The sequence below is a fragment of the Kogia breviceps genome, chromosome 4 (assembly GCF_026419965.1).
Source record: "Kogia breviceps isolate mKogBre1 chromosome 4, mKogBre1 haplotype 1, whole genome shotgun sequence".
NCBI lineage: Eukaryota > Metazoa > Chordata > Mammalia > Artiodactyla > Physeteridae > Kogia > Kogia breviceps.
The window spans coordinates 173355025-173375857 of NC_081313.1; the positions used below are offsets into that span (position 1 = coordinate 173355025).

Genomic DNA, 20833 nt, shown 5'->3' on the forward strand with positions numbered 1-20833 from the left:
ACTTCCTAGCTGTGTGGCTTGGGTCAAGCCCTCTAGCTTTTCTGAGCCTCAGTCTTCTCATCTATAAAATGGGAATGATGACAGTTCCCACCCCATGGGGAGACAGGGGCTGAATGCGCTGATCCTTGGCAAGTCCTTAAAGCAGACAGCCTGGCCACAGCATGCACTGTATCTGTGGTCACCATTATTACGAATATCTTTACTCGCCCTGCAAAATAGGGACAAGCCCCATTCCTCAGATGAGGAAACTGAGGCTCAGAGAGACAAGAAGGTACACCAGCGGTCAGCAGAGGAGCGGAGGCGAGGGGGCAGCACCATATGCCTGGGTCCCTGCCCTGGCCCTTCCCTTCTCTCTTCTCAGGGGGCCCCTCAGCCATTCTGTCCTTGTTTTCCCAGCTGTGAAATGGGGACAATGACAGCACCTACCAAGAGGGATACTCTTGGAGGATTAAATGAGATAATTTACTCCAAGGGTTGAGAACAGCACCGGCCACAATGGTAAATTCTCAGTGAATGTCAGTGTTGATTGTAACTGCTGCAGGTCCCACAGCTGGATGCTGGGGAAGCCCACATCTGTCTAACTCTGGGATCTGGCTCTTGATCAGTGGGCTTTGCTGTTGAACCTACCGTTTAAAAACATGCTAACCTTTGCCCACACCTTTAGAAAGGACTAGAGAATGGGAAATTAGGGGCTTTCCCCCAGCCCCCTGTATTCTCCAGGTCCCCACTGCTCTTGGTGCCCAAGGCTTCCCAGGATTCCCCCCTGGGTGGCACAGCCCCTGGCACAAGGCCAGATTGAGAGGGGAACCGTGGCAGCTCCTGTGTCTCTGTTGCTTCACTCCCACTTCAGAGCACAAGACTAAAATCAAGGATATCCCGTTTGTCCCACTGTCTACCCTTCAGCAACATCTATGCAAACCTACCAAAAGGCATGGTTCTCTCTACCACCAGCTATTCATTCATTCATTCATTCACTTATTCTTTCAATAGATGTTTACTGAGCCCCATTCGCAGGTTCTGTACTAGGTTCTGGGTTCAGTCTTTGCCTTCCAGAGGAAGAAGATAGATGATTAACCCAGTAAACAATGGTGAAAGGTTTCACACAGATGCCACCAGATGCCCATAAAGAAGACATCTAAGCTGGCCTCATGGTGGGCATTAGGTGGGGAGGCCAGGAAGGCATTCTGGAGGAAGAGACTATTTATATCAGTAAATATGTACTTCCTTGAGCCCCATGAGTGCCCCTCGGCACCTCAGCCCCCTCCCAAGTCTCCTGGACCTCCCCATGAAGGGTCCACACTTGGCACAAAAAAAGGGAGCCTCCTTTCTAATTGGTCAGGGCCCATGCCACCCTGGATGTTAAACACTTTAAGTATCAGGTCTGAGCAAGAAGTAAGCAGACAGAGAAGAGAGCATATTGCAGACACAAGCAGTAGCATGTGCAAAGGTCCTGAGGTGAGTGGGCAGGTACTGCTGATATAGGAGGTAGGCATCCCTTTTCTTATTTTCTTCCTCTAACATGTGATAGTGGACAGAAGGAAGCCTGGCTCTGCCGTTGGGTGGATCTGCATCCAAAATCCTGGCTCCAGGACCTCCAATTTTTGTGTGACTTTGGACATGCGGCTTTCCCTCTCTGAGTCTAGTTTTCCTCATCTGTGATAATATTCATGGAGCTGAGGGGACGTTTGAAGGTGATAAGGTAAGGGGCCTGGCACATAGGAAGTGCTCAGTTAACGCCAATTTCCTTTCTTTGAGGTTGACCTCCCAAACTGGTCTGGGTTCTCATAAAGCTAGAATTCCAGGAGGAAAGAGAGGTGGGAGTAGCTACAAAAAAGAAGGCAGAAACCAAAAGAAAGAGTTGGGGTGTGAAGGGGAAGGGATGAACAAAAAGTCTCCACACAGATGCCCACCAGCCTGGCCTCTGTCCCTCCGAGCCGACAGAATCAGAATGAGGTTTCCATCCAGCTATATATATATATATATATATATATATATATATATATATATATATATATATATATATATATATCCTACATCCAGCTATATATATATATATATCCAGGAGTGAGTGATGTTTAGAAGGAAAAATGAAATCAAAAGCTCCCGTTGACATAGGGAGCTGGGATGCGTGACTGTGAAGCCAGTTCAACATGGCAGGCAAGGGACTTCCCTGGTGGTCCAGTGGTAAAGAATCTGCCTTCCAATGCAGGGGATGTGGGAAAGATCCCTGGCCGGGGAACTAAGATCCCACAAGCCACGGGGCAACTAAGCCCGAACGCCACAACTACTGAGCTCACGCATCTCAATGAGAGAGCTCGTGCACTTCAATGAGAGAGCCCGTGTGCTGCAAACTACAGAGCCCAAGTGCTCTGGAGCTGGCCCGCCACAACTACAGAGCCCACGTGCCCTGGCACCTGCACGCCGCAACTAGAGAGAGAAAACCTGCACGCCGCACCTAAACAAGCTCACGCACTGTAACTAGAGAGAAGCCCGCGTGCCGCCACGAAGAGACGCCGCCCAAAACAAACAAACAAACAAACAAACGTGGCAGGCAAGAAATCTTTTCTCTTGCTTCAACCCCCCATGAGGGCTCAGAACTCAGATATCAAGTCGAGATTTGATAAAAGTGGAAGGAATCTGAGGAGGCTGTGTAATCTTCCTCACCTTTAATTCCCAGGTGGCTGTATGACCAGCCCTGGGCTCTCAGCAGACACTTTGTTGGCATTTTCTCTCCTTTTTACTGTATGAGTGACACGGTAATAATAACACATCATCCCCATTTCTTGCTAAGAGTCAGGAATGGAAAGGAATGGGGCAGATGGCCTCAGAGGATAGGAATTGGGGCCACAATGGTCCCAATGAATAACTTCTTGGATATACACCCTTTGCAATGTGATGTATTGCTCTCCCACCAAGAGTTGGGGGGTCTATTGTCCCACCCCTTGAATATGGACTAGGCTCACTGCTAGATTTGGCCAACAGTGGCCAAGTTGAGGGTGTCCATTCCTAGGACTAGCCCTCCAGAGACCTGTGTGCTTCCTCTTTCTCCTAGAACCCTGCTTCTTCCACGAGAACAAGCTCAAGCTATCCTGTTGGAGAACAAGACTATGTGGAGCAGAGCACAGTGGTCCCAGCCAAGGCCACCCTAGACCAGCCTACAGCCAGTCAACACCCAGACAGGAGAGCCACCCAACTGCCCCACAGCTGACCACAGATGCTTGAATGAGCTCAACTGAGACCAGGTAAAGCACACAGCTGAGTCTCACCAAAACTGCCCACCTGCTTCTTCCCTGCCTTGGATGTGGATGTGATGCTAGGAGCTCTAGCAACCATTCCACAACCATGAGGTAAAGGCCAGGAATATTGCAGAGATGTCAGCCAGTGCCAACCAGTACCCACTCCAGACAGTTTGTAACATGAGAATGAATAAGCCCCTATTTGTTTAAGCCACCATGAGTTCTATTTTCTGTTACACGCCACTGAATGCATCCTGATACATCCTTCAAATGTTTCCCTGTTTCTGGGCTACATAAGACCCCACAATAGGAATAGAGGACCCATACTTATTCCGTTTTCAGGAGTGAACACATGGGCTGCTGTGCCATCCCCAATGGAGAGGCTACCCTGCTGATGCAATTCTCACCTCCCAGTGAGAGAAGCCCAGTTTGCTCATTTCTCCCTTCCTGGAACAAATTCTACTCAATTGTTGCCAGCCAAAGACAATAAAAAGTGTTGCCAACTCATCCTTAATCCTGGGTCCTGGATCCCACCTGGACCCTGTTTGGCTCTTCTGCTTCGAATTTCCAGGCCTTTAATGCACGCTGACCTCTGCTCTTCTCTGCACAGAAATCCTCTGACCCACTAGGCCAGGAAGGAGAGGGAGTGCCTTGCCTCAGGAATATCGATGGAGCCAAAACTCCCCGAAGGACAAGGGTCAGGCTTTCAGCCGCCCTTCATTTATCCCTTCCCTGTGGAGCAACTGTTCTCACTTCCTACTTGGGGCCAACAGGGTGAGCCTTGGAGATGCACTGATTCTCCAAATGCTTCACTAGGAAACCTAAGCAGTTGAGTGACAGTTCACAGCGGAACTGGGTAAGTGTGGCCAGAAAGGTAGATACTGTGGGTGCCCTGCCTGTGACCCACACTTCACTGTGACCATCTATGATCTCCTGGCCACCGAAGCGTGTTCAACCCAAATGTAGGGCAAGCCAGGAGACCCAGAGAGCTCACAGCCCAGAAGGATTCCCCCATCCCAGCTCCCTTACTTCTTTGGTGGGCTAACTCTGAGGGACATGTTCTACTGGGCCTCCCAAAGTTCTCCAGAGAGATTAAGCAAGTGCTAGTTGCCCACAGCACAAACTTGTTGGCTAATCCAACATTTTTTCCTGTTTATTTTTCTTTTCTTTTTTCTTAAAAAAAATGTTATTGAAGTATAGTTCACTTAACAGTGTTGTGTTAGTTTCAGGTATACAGCAAAGTGAATCAGTTATACACACACACATATATATATACATATATATATATACACACAGTAGGTCCCCTACATACGAACGCGTTCCATTCCGAGGGTGTGTTCGTTAAGTCCAATTTGTTCATAAGTCCAACAAACTTAGCCTAGGTACCCAACTTTTACAGATAACGCCAGGCACGTGAACTAACTTATGTGACTGGACATGTGAACACACATTTGCGTTTTTGAAAGTTAGCAACTTGAAGGTTTGTATGCAGGGGGCTTAATGTGTGTGTATGTGTGTGTTTATATATGTATATATGTGCATATATATATATCTCCATTCTTTTTCAGATTCTTTTCCCATATAGATTAGGTTATTACAAAGTATTGAGTAGAGTTCCCTGTGCTCTACAGTTAGGTCCCTATTAGTTACCTATTTTACATATAGTAGTGTGGATATGTTAATCCCAATCTCCTGCCCCCCACATTTCCCCTTTGGTAACCATACGTTTGATTTTGAGATGTGAGTCTGTTTTACTGGCTGCCTCCTCTTCACAATCTGAGGCCTCTATTCCCCTATCTATGTTTCCCGGGATCTCCAAACAAACCACTGGCCCAGGGCTGGTTTAGGTTCTGGGTTGCAAAACCCAGAAACTGACCGGCTGGCTTCTGCCTAAAAGGGATTTTCAGGAAGCTCAGATAAACAACAAGAGGCCCGACGAGGGGGCTTGGAAAATGGGCAGGGACAATGCAGCGAGACCAAGCCCATTGCAGCTGGCTGCCATGAAGGAATCCGGAGCCATACTTCATGGTTGAGTCACTTCCTCCATTTTCAAATTCTTGGGTGAGGAAGCACAGGACTGGTTGAGTTTAACTCACATGCCCTGACTACCAAGGGGTGGAGAGAGGAAGAATCTCCCGCTTCAACTTTCAGCTTGTGAGTATGGAGTCTCATGGTCCAGCAGTATGATACACAAAGGGGGGTTCTCCCCAAATTGGAAGAAGAGGTTGGAATTTGGGTCCCCAACTAATAAGAGCAAATGTTCTCTACAGTTAACTTTGCTGGTCTATGGAACTGGGCCTGGAGAAGTAGTAATAATTATTATCATCATTATAATTATAGTTATTAGTTTTACAATAGCTAATATCATTGAGTACCTACTCTCTGCCAGTTTCTAAGTGTTTTACATATATTATCTCATTGAATCCTACCTTATGAGGTAGGTACGATTATTATTCCCATTTCACAGATGAGGAAGCTGAGGTCCAAAGAAGTGCCATATCCCTTCCTCTTTCTTCAGACCATCCATTGGTAAATACCATTCATAAGCCCAGTGTACTATGTGTCAGATACTAACTCATTAAACAACTCTACATGGGAGGGAGTATCATTATCCTGTTTTCCAGTTGAAGAAGCTAACATTCAGAGAGGTACAATCACTTGCCCAAGGTCACACAGCTTGTAAACAGTGGAGCTGGGCTTTAAATCTTTTCCAACTCCAAAGTCCATTGTCTTAATCATTGTGTGTGTATACAGGTTGCCCTCTCATTTAGAGTTGCCTGAACAAGAAATAGCTGTGTTGCAGAGCAGTGTCGCAACTTGAAGACTCTACTACCCAATTACCTTTCAATGTAGGGCTCAGATTTGAAACCATAAGACATATCACTCCCAAGAAGAGCCCAACCAGAGTTGTACCTCAATTTCTGCTGCCCTAGTGGATCTCAAGCGAATTTCCTGTACATCATTAAGTAAAACCATCCCAAATGTACCCTCCACATTTCATGAAAATCTGTCCAGATGTTTTGGTATGATATAACCAGAACTTTATTTTTGAAGAGATAGATGATAATATGTGATGCCTATTTTCTTCATCTTTCTAAACATGCCCATAATCTTATACTTCTGATGTAAAATTTTGTTAAGGAGAGGAAAAAGGCCCAGGAAACTGAGCTGTTCCCCAATGAGACCACCCAACCCATGATAACTTTGGCATAGACGGTAGGAAAGACCAAATGTTTCCCTCCTTCCTTTCTTTGCCAAACTTCCTGAATGGGTTAGACTTATTGTCTACTTTTCTTTTCAATCAGAATTCCACTGCCAAGGTTTCACGCATCCTCAACTTCCCTACAAACAGCCCTCTTTTTCTCCCATTTTCAGGCATACCTCATTTTATTGTTGTGCTTTGGAGATACTGCAGTTTTTACAAATTGAAGGTTTGTAGGAACCCTGCATTAAGCAAGTGTATTGGTGCCATTTTTCCGATAGCATTTGCTCACTTCATGAGCAAATTCACATTTTGGGAATTCTCGCAATATTTCAAACTTTTTCATCATTAATAATAACATATATATTATTATTAATATATTTGGTATAGGGATCTGTGATCAGTGATCTTTGTTGCTACTACTACAACTCGCTAAAGGCTCAGATGATGGTTAGCATGTTTTAGCAATAAAATATTATTAAATTAAGGCATGTACAGTTTTTAGATATAATGTACATTTAATGCACATTTAATAAATGCACATTTAATGTACATTTAATAAACTATAAGGTAGTGTAAACATAACTTTTACATGCCCTGGGAAACCAAAAAAATTTGTGTGACTCGCTTTATTGCACCGTTCACTTTATTGTGGTGACCTGGAACCGAACCCACAATGTCTCTGAGGCACGCCTGTACAAAGCCCCAAAGCCCCAGAGATTTTCTTTTCTCTTCTGCTGCAGTCAACATAGCTGACTATGGCATGTCTCTCTTCCTAACTACCCATCTACCACATCTTCCGTTTCCTTCTCTGCTCTTCTTTCTCCCTCTGGTCCCTAAGTGTGGGTGCCTCTCTGACCCCGTGTTTTTGTCTGTTATATCATCATGCCTACAGGGCTCAGTCACTCTCAGATTTAACCAACTTTTTGTGGATGACAAATCTGGATAGGCCAGTCAAGCTTTGACTTTATCTACATCTGTCTGCAAAGCAATATGGCTGCTTTCATGTCTTGCAGGGACCTCAACATGACTGAAATAAGTTCTTCCCACTAGAAGCACCCTGTGATCCTGCAATGGCACCACCATTACACCAGCCAACAGTCAGTTGATACTCATGTTCCGGAATGTTCTCTTTCTTGGTGAAACGGACCTCAAATCCATCTTTTCCTTCCTATTTCCATTATCCTAAGTGAGTCCCGAATCATCCCAGACTTAGAATCATCTCAGTTCTCGGACTTACTCCATCACAATAAGGAATCTTCCTCCTCTTCCTCCTTTTCCCCCTTTTTTTCCTCCTCCCCCCTCCCTCATTCTCTTGACTATATTTTATTGAGCCTCTACTATGTACTAATTATCCCATCTAATCTTCACCTCAGCCCAGTGAGGTATTAATATGAGCCTCATTTAACAAATGAGTAAAACAAGGACTAGGTCGAATAAATCATTTCCCAAAGTCACATATCTTAGTGGCAGAGCCAGGATTTGAACTCACCTTTCCAAACTGATGTTTTATCTTACGTGGGAGAGTTAAGTTATGGTTCTGAAGTCAGTGCACAAAGGAAAAATTGTATATACTCAAAAATGCCCTTGAAAAACTCTTAAATCATCCATAAGGGACAGTACACATGGTTTTGTGTGTTTAAGCCTGGGCAGTAATAGGTGTGTATAATATGTGATATAAAAGAATGAGAGTAGTATGGCACATGTGACAGACACTGCTAACTATCACAGCCATCCAGCTGTGATAGGAAATAGGAAATAGCCAGCTCTTTCCTTCTACCATCTTTCCTACAGGCAGAGCTAGTCTCCCATAAAATAGCAAAAATGGTAGGTATTCGTGTTTCTGGTTGGTCATGTGATCCAGGTATGGCCAATAAGATGTAGGGGGAAGGCTGCTGGGAACTTATAGGAAAGATTTTTCTTCCTAGATTAAAAAGAGAAAAGCCTCCAATGAAAGTTTTCTCTTTCTACCATTATTTTCCTGATTTTGGATGAGGCTGTGAGAGGAGGAGACATGACAGCCATTTCGCAACCTTGAGGCAAGAAAGCATGAAGTAAAAATTCAACACACTGAGGAAGGTGGAGTGGAAGACAGAAGGACATCACTGAGCTAATCCTGGTCCACTGATCTGTGGATTTCTAAGTCAAGTGACAAAAGCCTTTAATGTGAAAGCCCCCTTTAGTTGTCTCTTTTGTTACTTGCAGAAAAAAGCATTCCTAACTGATGTACTGGGATCTATGAAGAACATGTATCATGCTGGTTCCTTGGAAAAAGTTCACTAAATGGAACGACAGGTAGAAATGACCTCACTATTCAATTATTATATTCTTCCTTTTTCTTCTTATATGTGTGCCAATTACATATCAATGATTTTGTGTAAGTTAAATTTGCATAGGATGTGATTCTGCTACACACTTCCCAGTTTCTGTTTTGAAAATATCCAGGGCTATTTCCTACCAGTATAAACTCCTCAGTCTAGTTTATGAAGACCTCCCAGTCTTATCCCTTCTGTCCATTCAATCTTATTAACAGCCTGTAATCCCTGGAATACCAACATGAAGCAAAAGAAATAGCACCAGCCACATCTCAGTGCCCAGAGCAGGACTTAAGAGTCTTAGGTTTCCTTCCTGCCTCTGTCCCTGATGCCAGAGTTTCATACCTTGAAATTCTGTGGGTGGCCTCCAAATGTGCCTGTGAGCAGTGTGTCTCTACAGTACCACCTAAAAAACTTGACTCCTGAAATCAAAGCTTCTTAGGGCTAAAGGGACTCCTGGGAGTAAAGTATTCAGTACTCTTTAGCCCCCAATGTTCTCCAAAAGAGGTTTACACGTAGGTGAGTTACACACTTAGAAAATGTACTCCAGCTGCCTGGTTCTGTGTGCAACCACACACAGCAGGCCTGAGAACACACCCCTGCTCGGGCCCTTCCCCTTCTGCACAAACTTGTTCATCTTTGTGCCACTTTATTAATGCAAAGTAGCTAACAAAGCTGAGTTTGAAGGAGTTTTAGTCCATTCAGAGCTATGACACAAAAGATACACCACAACTCCTGGAGTAGGACCGAAACCACGTGTAGGCATATTCCAGCCCCAGTACATGCGACAGTTAAGGCAACACTCCCAAATGCCCTCCCAAACTGCACCATCTCATCTAGACCAGCCGTCACGCACGAACACTCAGGCAGAGACTTCTCTGCCTTCAGATCAGTTTCTTTCTCAGTGAAACTTCCCGCAACATTGGTAGGTCATAAGTACCACTGATTCATTCATTCAGTCAAAAACATTTATTGAGCACTTACTTACTGTGTGCCAGGCGCTATTCTAGGCACTGAGGAATACAGCCTTGGGCAGAAGAAATGAAATCCCTGCCCTCATGGTACTTGACCTAGTGGAGAAGACGGGCAAAAAATAAATAGGTGAAATATCCAGTTTGTCAGAAAGTGCTAAGTGCGTGGAAAAAATCTAAACAGAAGAAAGAGGACAGGAAGCGTTGGGAGAGTGTTGAAATTGTAGACAAGGGGTCAGGGGACCCTGGAGTAAAGTCTTGAAGATAAGGGGAATGGATGGAGCAGATATCTGGGGAAAGAGAATAACAGGCAGGAGAAACCGAAGTGCAAAGGCCCTGAGTTTTCTTGTTTTTTTAAAAAACATCTTTATTGGAGTATAATTGCTTTACAGTGTTGTGTCAGTTTCTGCTGTACAACAAAGTGAATCCGTTATACATATACATATGTCCCCATATCTCTTCCCTCTTGCGTCTCCCTCCCTCCCAGCCTCCTTATCCCACCCCTCTAGGTGGTCACAGAGCACCGAGCTGATCTCCCTGTGCTATGCGGCTGCTTCCCACTAGCTGTCTGTTCTACGTTTGGTAGTGTATATACGTCCAGGCCACTCTCTAAACTTGTCCGAAGTGTTCAAAAAATAGACAGCAGGAGCCTGGTAAAGCTGAAGCCCAGTGAGCGAGGAGGAGGGTGGGGGGTGATGTGGAGAGATTGTACAGGTAGGCCCTTGTGGGCCACGCCGAGGACTCCGGGTTCTTCACTGCGCAAGACAGAAACCGCAGGAGGGATGTGAGAAGAAAAGTGATTTGATCTAATTTAGGTGCTAAAAGGATCCTTCTGGCTGCTTGTGTTGATAACAGGCTGTGGGAAAGGAGGACAGAACCAGAGAGCCCTGGGGGGAGGCTGCTCTAACAAACCAGCCGAGAGATGATGATGGCTCAGCCCAGGGTGGTGGCAGTGGAGGTGGGGTAAGTAGTGAATGCATATTAAAGACGGAACCTACAGAATTTGCAGAAGGATTGGCCGTGGGGTGCGTGAGAGATGGAGGAGGCCTCAAGATTTTTTGACCAGAGCTCCTGGAGGGACAGAGCTGCCATTCACGGACAGGGGAAGACAGGGAGGGGCAGTATTGGATGATCAGGAGTTCAGTTTTGGACATCTTGAGTGTGAGATGCCGGGGACTTCGAGAGAGGTCCAGGCTGGGGATGTAAGTTCGGGAAACATCAACACAGAAGGAGTACTTCAACCCCCGGGGTTGGATGAGATCACCAAAGGGCTGAATATAACCAGAGAAGTCATGAAAATGGGTTCTTTCTTTTTCCTAAAAGACGTCCCCCCACTTCCCCCTCGCCCCAGTTCTCAGCTTCACCCTTCCACTACACAACCCCACGAAAGGTGAGGGGCTTTTGTCTCTGGGTCCAGCCCAGGTTCTCAGAGAGAGGAGAGATTGTCCAGCTTCTGCAACCTCGGTCACAACACAGCATCTGCAGGTCCTATAGCTCCTCCCTGCATAAATCAAAGCACAGCTGACTTTTCAGTTGGCAGCCTCTGCCTTGGCCCCAGGCACCCACTTGCTTCCCGTTCCATTGAGATTTTCTCTGCCCTCCAGGCAGCTACCTCCCTGCCTTGGTGAGAAGAGAGAAGTCGTTAGCCCTGAAAACTGTAGAAGCAGTGGCCAGCTGCCTCTCTAGAGGCAGGCTGGCATTTGTCGCAGCAATTCAAGAGGACAAGACCGTGATCACCCCCCAAACCTGTGAAGAGATAGATGGCAAAGTCTTCTCCAGCCACACAGGGAAAATGGCCAAGAAGCTCAGTACAGAACAATATTACCTGGCCATCTGGCCCTCACTCAATCTTTCCCCACGCCAGTCGGGGGCGGAGGGCGAAAGGAGGACACCTTTTGATAATCAAGTGTGCCGGGCGCTGAGCAGGGTGCTGCAATCTCTAACCCACTAGGCTCCTGATTATTGCTGCTTGCATTGATTTGGGATGCTCTGAAAGCATATCTAAGACAAAGACTCTTGGGAGGTGATCCGTGGAGCTACAGGGGGTGAACTAGAAAGCAAAAAGTTGGTAAATGGTGTATAATGAATGGCTTCATTGTGAGCAACTGGGATTCAATCCCGTCGAGGACCCTTTGAGAGGCTGTAGAACACACTTCTGAGTTTTCTCACGGAGCAATGGGAAAACCAGGGTATTTATACACTGGCTCCCTCGCTCACTGGTCAAGGGCTGCTCCTGGGGGGTGTTCAGTGTCTGTCACGTGGGCTAAACAAATCGCCTTCTTCTGAGATTCTGGAGAAGGCTCTCCGACACATATGCAGTAAGGTGAGAGGATTGGAGGTGCAAAGAGGCGAGCTTGCATAGGAACTGCGCACCATAGTTGCAGGTAAACCCAAAGGTGAGCTGTACAAATAAGGAGTGGGGCACATGTAGCATCAACCACACTCCTCCAAAAGAATCTGTTTTAACTTTCCCTTCAGTTCCCCGGCTCCCATTTCTGAAGCACTCAGAAAGCTCCAGGGGCTCAGGTCACAGTATCTGCCACATATATTGCCTTCTTTATTCTCTACCGCATCTCTAAGAGGTAGACGCTCTCATTACTCTCCTTTTTCCAGGTGAGAAAACCAAGATTCAGAGAGATTAACTCACATTCTTGAGTTCCTCACTGGCAGAGAGTCCCCTGACTTTGAAGCCCAGGTCTTAGCCATCGGTCTATGCCAATCTTCCATTTCTGGAAATCTGCCCATTTTTTTTTTTCCTGCCACAATGGAGCCCAAGATGGGGGACAAAAGGAAGGATCCCCGTGACTTCCCTGAAAAACTTGACTTTAGGGAAATAGGACTCAAGAAAATGGATTCTGGATCCAGATCTACCTGAGTTCAAATCCTGGATCTACTATTTATGAGGTGGGTGACTCTGGGCAAGATTTTAAAGTTCTTTGAGCCTCAGTTTCTTCATCTGTGAAATGGGGATAATAATGGTACTTAACTCAGAGGGTTGTAAGAATTGACTGAGCATATAAACATGTACAGTATGTCATGTTATAACTGCCTTGTAAGTTCTAGTTTGTCAGTGTTGCCACTGTTGTTAATAACAGGTATTGTGTTCATAAGGATACTGGGGTGGATATAGCTCTTTGCCTGAATTTAAGCTGGGCTCAGCGTTATCCTAGATTTAGTGTGTCCCAGCACAGCATCTGAGATCCTGATCTGCCCTTCACTAACTGGGGGACCCTTCGTAAGTAGCTTGATGTCTCTGAGCCCCAGGTTCATCTCTAAAAAAAGGCTTATGCAACTGAAATGTGATAATGCACATGAAATTGTTAATATAGTGCCGGCACACAGGAAGTGCCCAATAAATGGTAAGAATAACAATCATGGCAGCCAACATCATTATTATCACTGTCGCTGTTGTTACAAGATGGAGAAACAAGCTCCTGCTGCTAGGAAGTGAGGTGGTTCCCGATGGAACGGGGTTCAGCAAATATCATGACAGCCAAGTGCTCTGAACAATAAAAAGATCGATGCTCTCTCAACGATAAAACTCTCTGAATGATAAAAAGCATTTGTGCCACAGTGGGGGATCCTTTTGGTACCAAGAGTGACTGAGCCTCTGCTTGGGGAGGGGAGAGATTAATGCAAAGAGACTTTAAAATAAAACGCAGCTGGCATTTATAGGAGCCGTTCATTGGTCTCATGAGTTAGAATGTTACTTGTGTTTTATTATTGTTGTTGTTGTTTGGAATGCTGTTTTTATTTGCAGGCAACTCAGAACAGCTGTGTAGGAGGTAAAGCAAAGAGGAGAAGCTGAGGAGTGACTACAAGTGCTGTTCATTTAATCAAAAGGGGAAGAGAGCACGAGCGGTCGGTGACTTTGGCCAAGTCATTTTGACCCTTCTGGTCCTTAGTTTCTTCAACCATCTAAGAAAAAACAGGGGGAATTGGAATTACTCTCTGAGGCACCCTATTTCTCTATAAAGGGACCACAGGTTGGGTACTTGGGGGGACAAGAGAAAGAAAGAGAAGGCAAAGTTCTGAGGGCAGAACCCAAGGGGTGGCAGTACTTATCTATACCACCCCCACTGCCCCCCAAACTGGGACTCCAAGGCTCCCTGACATGAACATACCTTCTGATTCTGGAAGATTCCTGATTATCCACCATCTCGACGTGACCTTGGGCAAATTACTTAGGCTTTCTGTGTCTTAACTCCCTTGAGTAAAATAAAGGAGTTGGATCTGCCAGAGTCCACTGAGCTCTTACATGCAATGATGCTATGAAAATAAAAACAGGGCTTCCCTGGTGGCGCAGTGGTTGAGAATCCGCCTGCCGATGCAGGGGACACGGGTTCGTGCCCCGGTCCGGGAAGATCCCACGTGCCGCGGAGCGGCTGGGCCCGTGAGCCATGGCCGCTGAGCCTGCGCGTCCGGAGCCTGCGCTCCGCAATGGGAGAGGCCACAACAGTGAGAGGCCCGCGTACCACCAAAAAAAAAAAAAAAAAGAAAATAAAAACAACATCCATTCCCTGATGGTCTCCAAGTACTTGAGTGTTTTCCTCATTTCTGTCCTCAACGCAAAACTGCCCCAAACCTGGGGTGGTACATAGGACCTTCCAAAAAGGAACCTTTGTTTTTTACCGTCACAAAATGTCGGGGTCGGTAAAGACCCAGAGCTCATCTGCCCCTTGCCTGCCTTATCTGATGTCAGGGTATCTGTCATAGGCTCCTGGAATGTTTGACTATTTCTATCAATGCAATGGTCCCCATCTCCTTAAACAGCCTAGAAAATTCCCCAGAACACTCTGATTATCAGAAGTGTTACCACCTTCCAGTTTAGCAAGCATTTATTTTACTGAGCACCTACTATATGCCAGGTATGGTGCTAAGCCCATGAATTAAAAAAAAATCATCTTCATTCCTACCCTGGTAGTGTTTGCAGTCATTTTTCTTAACATGTACAACTGTATTATCTGACCTCTTTGATGTTTACATATATTTGAACATTACAGTAAAAGCTCTGTCCTCTCAGAAATATAGCCGAGCTTCTGAAATCTTCCTCTTACACATTTTTAGTTTAATGATCAGAACTTCAAATACAAGGGGAGGATGCTTTAAAAGGCATTGATCAATTACAAAGTTAGAATTTCTCTGGGGCCTTGAGCTACACAGAGCACACAAAAATCCATGGGTAAGATCTTTTCTACCAAATGTCACACAAAAGAAGGCCCAATCCTTGGTAATCCACGAAAAATGAATGGTGTTTTAATGCTGCGGTTTGCTTCAAAATGTGAGAACACAATGAGTTAATCAGAAAGTGCACATTCAAGTCATCTTTGTCTCAATGTCAAATTAATACACTTGAGTCCCCTCCCCCAAGAACACAAAATGAAGAGTTTACTGCATTTCCCCACCACTGACATTGAGTGGAAGGTTAGGCTTGCAGGGCTTTTATTCTTCTCTCCCTGTTTCTAGCTTATAACCCAACAGGAGACTAAACCGCCCCTTGCAGTTTGAAGTAATAACATTTGAGCTATGTGCCTGATTTGAAGGAGACAGAACCACCAGACAGTAAGGAAGAAGGGTTGATTACTGGAGAAGTAAGAGTAAAGCAAGAGAAATAAATGTGGGGAAAAATAAAGAAGGAAAGGAGAAGAGGTTAAGAAATGAATAGAATCTACAGTAGTGGCTCCTTGTGGCTTTTGACCCCCTGAGACTCTAATGAAAACTACAGACCAGAAAAATATACAAACACACAATTCTGGCATGCAATTTCAGAGGGTTCATGGATTCCATTACTTCCAACTCTGAAGCTATCTGTCTCAAATGAAGAATTTCTCCTCTAGAGGCCCAGCAGATATCAGGAAACTAGAAAAGAAAAGACCACCTTGTAATCAAGGAGCAGATAGAAACATCCAAGTAGCAGACTGACTGACCTATTAAATGGCCGCCTTTCAACTTACTGATCACTTATTGAGACTTACCACATGCTCAACAGTATGTGAGCTTCCCTAGGTGTTTCAAGAACCATGTTATAAAAAGCCAGGTTTTCTTTAAAATTTAATTTAATTGTTTTTTATTGGGGTGCAGTTGTTTTACAATGTTGTGTTAGTTTCTACTGTACAGTGGAGTTCCCTGCGCTACACAGCAGGTTCTCATTAGTTGTCTATTTTATACACAGTAGTGTACATATGTCAATCCCAATCTCCCAATTCATCTCACCCCTTCCTTCCTCCCTTGGTGTCCATATGTTTGTTCTCTACATCTGTGCCTCTATTTCTGCCTTGCAGACTGGTTCATCTGTACCATTTTTTCTAGATTCCACATATATGCATTAATATACCTTATTTGTTTTTCTCTTTCTGACTTACTTCACTCTGTATGACAGTCTCTAGGTCCATCCACATCTCTACAAATGACCTAATTTCATTCCTCTTTATGGCTGACTAATATTCCATTATATATATGTACCACATCTCCTTTACCCATTCGTCTGTCAATGGACATTTAGGTTGCTTCCATGACCTGGCTATTGCAAATAGTGCTGCAATGAACACTGGGGTGCACGTGTCTTTAAAAATCCAGGGGTTTGGGGACTTCCCTGGTGACGCAGTGGTTAAGAATCTGCCTGCCAATGCAAGGGACACGGGTTCGAGCCCTGGTCTGGGAGGATCCCACTTGCTGCAGAGCAACTAAGCCCGTGCACCACAACTACTGAGCCTGTGCTCTAGAACCCACGAGCCACAACTACTGAGCCTGTGTGCCACAACTACTGAAGCCCACACGCCTAGAACCCTGTGCTCTGCAACAAGAGAAGCCCCCACAATGAGAAACCCGTGCACCGCAATGAATAGTCCCTGCTCACCACAACTAGAGAAAGCCCACACGCAGCAACGAAGACCCAATGCAGCCAAAAATTAATTAATTAAAAAACCCAAAAAACCAAAAAGACAGGGGCTTTTAAGGCTCCTTCCCACCAGCAAGGTCAAGCCAGCTCCTGGCAGCAAAAGTCAGCCCCAGGAACCATAAATTGGTACAAGCACTTTGCAGAGCAATTTGGCAATATCTAGTGAAGCTGGGGATACATACAGTACACAACTCAGCAATTCCACTCCTGGGTATATGCCCTAGAGAAATCCACATGCAAGACTGAGGAGACAGGGCCTCCCTGGTGGCGCAGTGGTTGAGAGTCCGCCTGCCAATGCAGGGGACACGGGTTCGTGCCCAGGTCCGGGAAGATCCCACATGCCGCGGAGCAGCTGGGCCCGTGAGCCATGGCCACTGAGCCTGCGCGTCCGGAGCCTGTGCTCCACAACGGGAGAGGCCGCAACAGTGAGAGGCCCGTGTACCACAAAAAAAAAAAAAAAAAAGATTGAGGAGACAGCTTGGTTCAAAATAGCACAAAACTGCAAACAACCCAAATGGACAAATACATGGTAGGCTATTCATACCACAGAATACCATGCAGCAGTAAAAATGGATGAATGGGAACTATTCTTGTCAATCAGATTGACCTCATGTTGAATGCTAAAGGCAGTTTGTAGAAGACAACATTTATAGAGAAACTTAAGGCATGCATAACAACACATATATACTTCTTATATACTTATGTAGTCAAAATGTAAAATAGGTACCATATATGTCTTATATTCTTACGTAAAAGTGTAAATACACAAATGGAAATGATAAACACAAAATTCAGGAAAGTGTTTCTGGATGGAGAGAGAAAGGAATGGGGCCAGGGAAAGGAATGCAGGTACTTACACTGTATTATAAAGGTTTCATTTTAAAACAAAATTGTTATTGGAGTATAGTTGATTTACAATGTTGTGTTGGTTTCAGGTGTACAGCAAAGTGAATCAGCTATACATATACATATATCCACTCTTTTAGATTCTTTTCCCATATAGGTCATTACAGAGCATTGAGTAGAGCTCCCTGTGCTGTATATAAAGGTTTCATTTTGATGGCAGTTTGCCACCTCACCTCCCTGTCCTCACCTCCTCCACTCTTTCCCTCACCCACTCTGCTCCGGGCACGCTGGCCTCCTCACTGTTCATCAAACACGCCGGACACAGTTCAGCCTCAGGGCCTTTGCACTTGCTGTTCCTGCTGCCTGGCACTCTCCTCCTTCAGCCATCCTCATGGCTTTTTCTGTCACCTCCTCTAGGTTTTCATTCAAATATCACCTTCCCAATGCAAGTCTTCTCTGGCTTCTAGCCCTCCTGCCCATAATACATCCCATCCCTTCTCTGCTTTATTTTTTTCTCTGTAGCCCTCATCAACATCTAACACACTAGATATTTCATTCATTCATGCATTTTGTCTTTCTTCACCACTAGAATGTCAGTTCTACAAGAGGAGGGGCTTTTGTCTGTTTTGTTCACTGCTATGTCCCAGAGCCTGGCACATAGTAGTTGCCCAATAAATACTCATTGAATGAATATTTGCATACACAGGCATTTGTTATATTATTCTCTACTTATTTTCAAATGTCTGATTATTTTTATTATACATTTTTTAAACAACAACAACAAAGTCAACCACTGGGCTCTTGCACAGATGAGTTTCCTAGAGAGTGACAAGTGCCCAAGGCCATAATATGTCCCAGGAACCTTCCAAGGTCCCAAGCCAAAGAAGTGTGGGCGCAGCAAAAAGAACTTCCTCAGTGAACACCCAAGCCTGCTAGAGCTAGCCTACAGTGCTCGCAACAGACCACTCAGATCTGAATGCCTCTAATGAAACAGCCCAATATGATACAGCCCAGTTGGATGCTTCCGTGAGAAGCAACATTGTTTTGAAACAACAGATATGTTCAAAACTTTAATTGTGAGAGCCCAGCCAACACAGCATGGGTACTAAGACCCATGACATCTGCCAAGAGAGACAGGACCTGGAGCAGCAACAAAACCTAGAGGAGAAATAGGATCCCATAGAACAGAACTGCATACAGGAGAACTGTGACCCCATGCAGGAGAACTATGAGGAAGGGTCTCCCAATGAACAGGGGTCTTGGAAGAGAAGAAACAGACTTAGCTTGGGAGAGAGGAGGAGTGGGTAAGCAAAGGAACCAGAAATCATCACAAAATGGTAATGTCTATATTGGGACCTGATAAAGGGCTTTGGGGTCTGTGACAAAGATTGGCTGGCTATCCACCAAATCCATTTCCGTTTCCTTCTAAGCACACAGTCTGATGTTTCCCAGCTTCCCTGTAGCGATGTGTGGGCATGTGACTGAATTTTGGCCAAAAGCATATGAGTGAGAGAGGTTACATGCAAGGTCTCAGCCAGGCCCATACAACCTCCCAAATATCACCATCCGTTTCTCTTCCATGGTTTGATGCAGACAAGCAGACCTGATCTGTGGGTCAACAATAAGGAACCACAATGTAGCAAGGGCCCGGGTCCCTCAAACACTGTGTGGAGGAAAGAAGCCTGCCAAGGAGGAACAGCTGTTTTGGTCTTTCAATGAGTGAGAAATAGGCTGCTGTTGTGTTTAAATCATTACCTAGTTTTGGAATTTTTGTTGCTGTTGTTATAGCAGCTAATGTTACCTTATACAGGGTCCTTGGTGGAAAGTGCACACACATTCCCCTTTCAACTATGGTTCATTGTATCAGATCTGAAAACTCCTCAAAACTGCAGTAACTGCACCTTACTTAGACTGGTTTTGTCCATAATCCCATCACAATCTCTTGCACCCAGAGGTCCTCAAAAAACATTTACCAACTTAAAATAAAGGCAAGATATCCCCAGGCAAAGCCAAAGAACCATGCATGCACAACAGTTAAAAACTTGAGTTCTGGAATCACATAATCTCAGGTTCAAATCCCAGCTTCATCACTTACTAGCTGGGTGATCTCAGATAAGGTCCCTCTGTGCTTCAGATTCCTCAGCGTTCACATGGGAATATTAATATTTCCTAATTCGTTGGGTTGTTGTGAGGATTAAATGAGAGAATGCACATAAAGCACTTTGGAAGCAGTCAATTCTAAAAGCTATTATTCTAATTGTAACAGAAAGCATCCGCTCTGATATGCAGCTGAGATGAGGACGTTACGGGGAAGAAGGAACTTGCACATTGAAGAAGAACAGGGGGCTCAGCCTTCCCGAGCCCAGCCGGGACCACATCAACCCTTAGGTTTCCAAAGTCCTCGTAATTCAAGATAATTCTAAGAAACACAGCACAGGCCACTTACCCGGTTAGCACCACCACGAAGTCCATCACATTCCAACCATTCCTCAAGTAAGAGCCTTTATGGAAGGCAAACCCAAGGGCAATGATTTTAATTCCAGCCTCAAAACAAAATATTCCAATGAAGTATGGTTCTGTGTCATCCTGGAAGGGAGAAAAGGTAAGGTCAGTGTCTTTGGCTTGGCAGAGGGTGGCATGAACAGGGAACCAGCCCACTCAGATAAGTGTACCCACTTCCCCTCACCTCTGCTGACCTTCCAGCACTCACTGACCTCCACTGCATCCTGCCTGGAGTTTACCCTGTCCAAAGGCTTTTGCAAGAAAAACAGAAACATGGAGAAGACACCTCCTTCTTTCCTTTTGGCCAACTTTACACACTACTTGGCCAAACAGAATTGTTTGTTTGGATGTGAGCTGCTTAGTAGGGCAGCCACATGTGGCTACTTAAATTTAAATGAATTTAAATGAAACAAAATGAAATATTCAGTTCTGCAGTCACACTAGCCACATATCCGGCGGCTACCATATTGGACAGTGCAGAAGTAGGACATTTCTATCAGTGCAGAAAGTTCTACAAGAAAGCACTTGTTTAGGACGTTTGCTTGTCACCTATATCATTCAGGCCCTTGTGCTTGGCCCCTGTGCACTGACCTCACCCCCAAATCTGACATGTGCGATGGTTCTAAGCTGGTATGCACCAGTACAGCTGTTCAGGTTGCTAAAATACTGTAATCAATGCTTCTGCACTGGCTGGTAAATGGCCAATGTCCCAACTCCCAGCCCCCTGCCAGACCTCCTGCCAGATCTGGCTTCAAGCTGATAGTCTCTAGTACTTGGAATTAAGCTATAAGCTCCACTCCATCAGAGCCCCTACATGGATGCTTCCCCATGCGTTATGGCAATGTTTCTCAAGCTTCAATCAT

At 45.1% G+C, this 20833-nt stretch overlaps 1 protein-coding gene across 12 annotated transcripts in view; it reads right to left on the reverse strand.

Annotated features, from left to right (window-relative positions):
- Nucleotides 1-20833, reverse strand: part of CACNA1A (calcium voltage-gated channel subunit alpha1 A) — a 246207-nt gene that overhangs the window by 179936 nt on the left and 45438 nt on the right. For all 12 annotated transcript variants that reach the window (XM_067032656.1, XM_067032659.1, XM_067032658.1 and 9 more), the window contains one exon: nucleotides 19915-20054. In XM_067032656.1, coding sequence (XP_066888757.1) covers nucleotides 19915-20054 — 140 coding nt within the window. The remainder of the gene's footprint in view (nucleotides 1-19914; nucleotides 20055-20833) is intronic.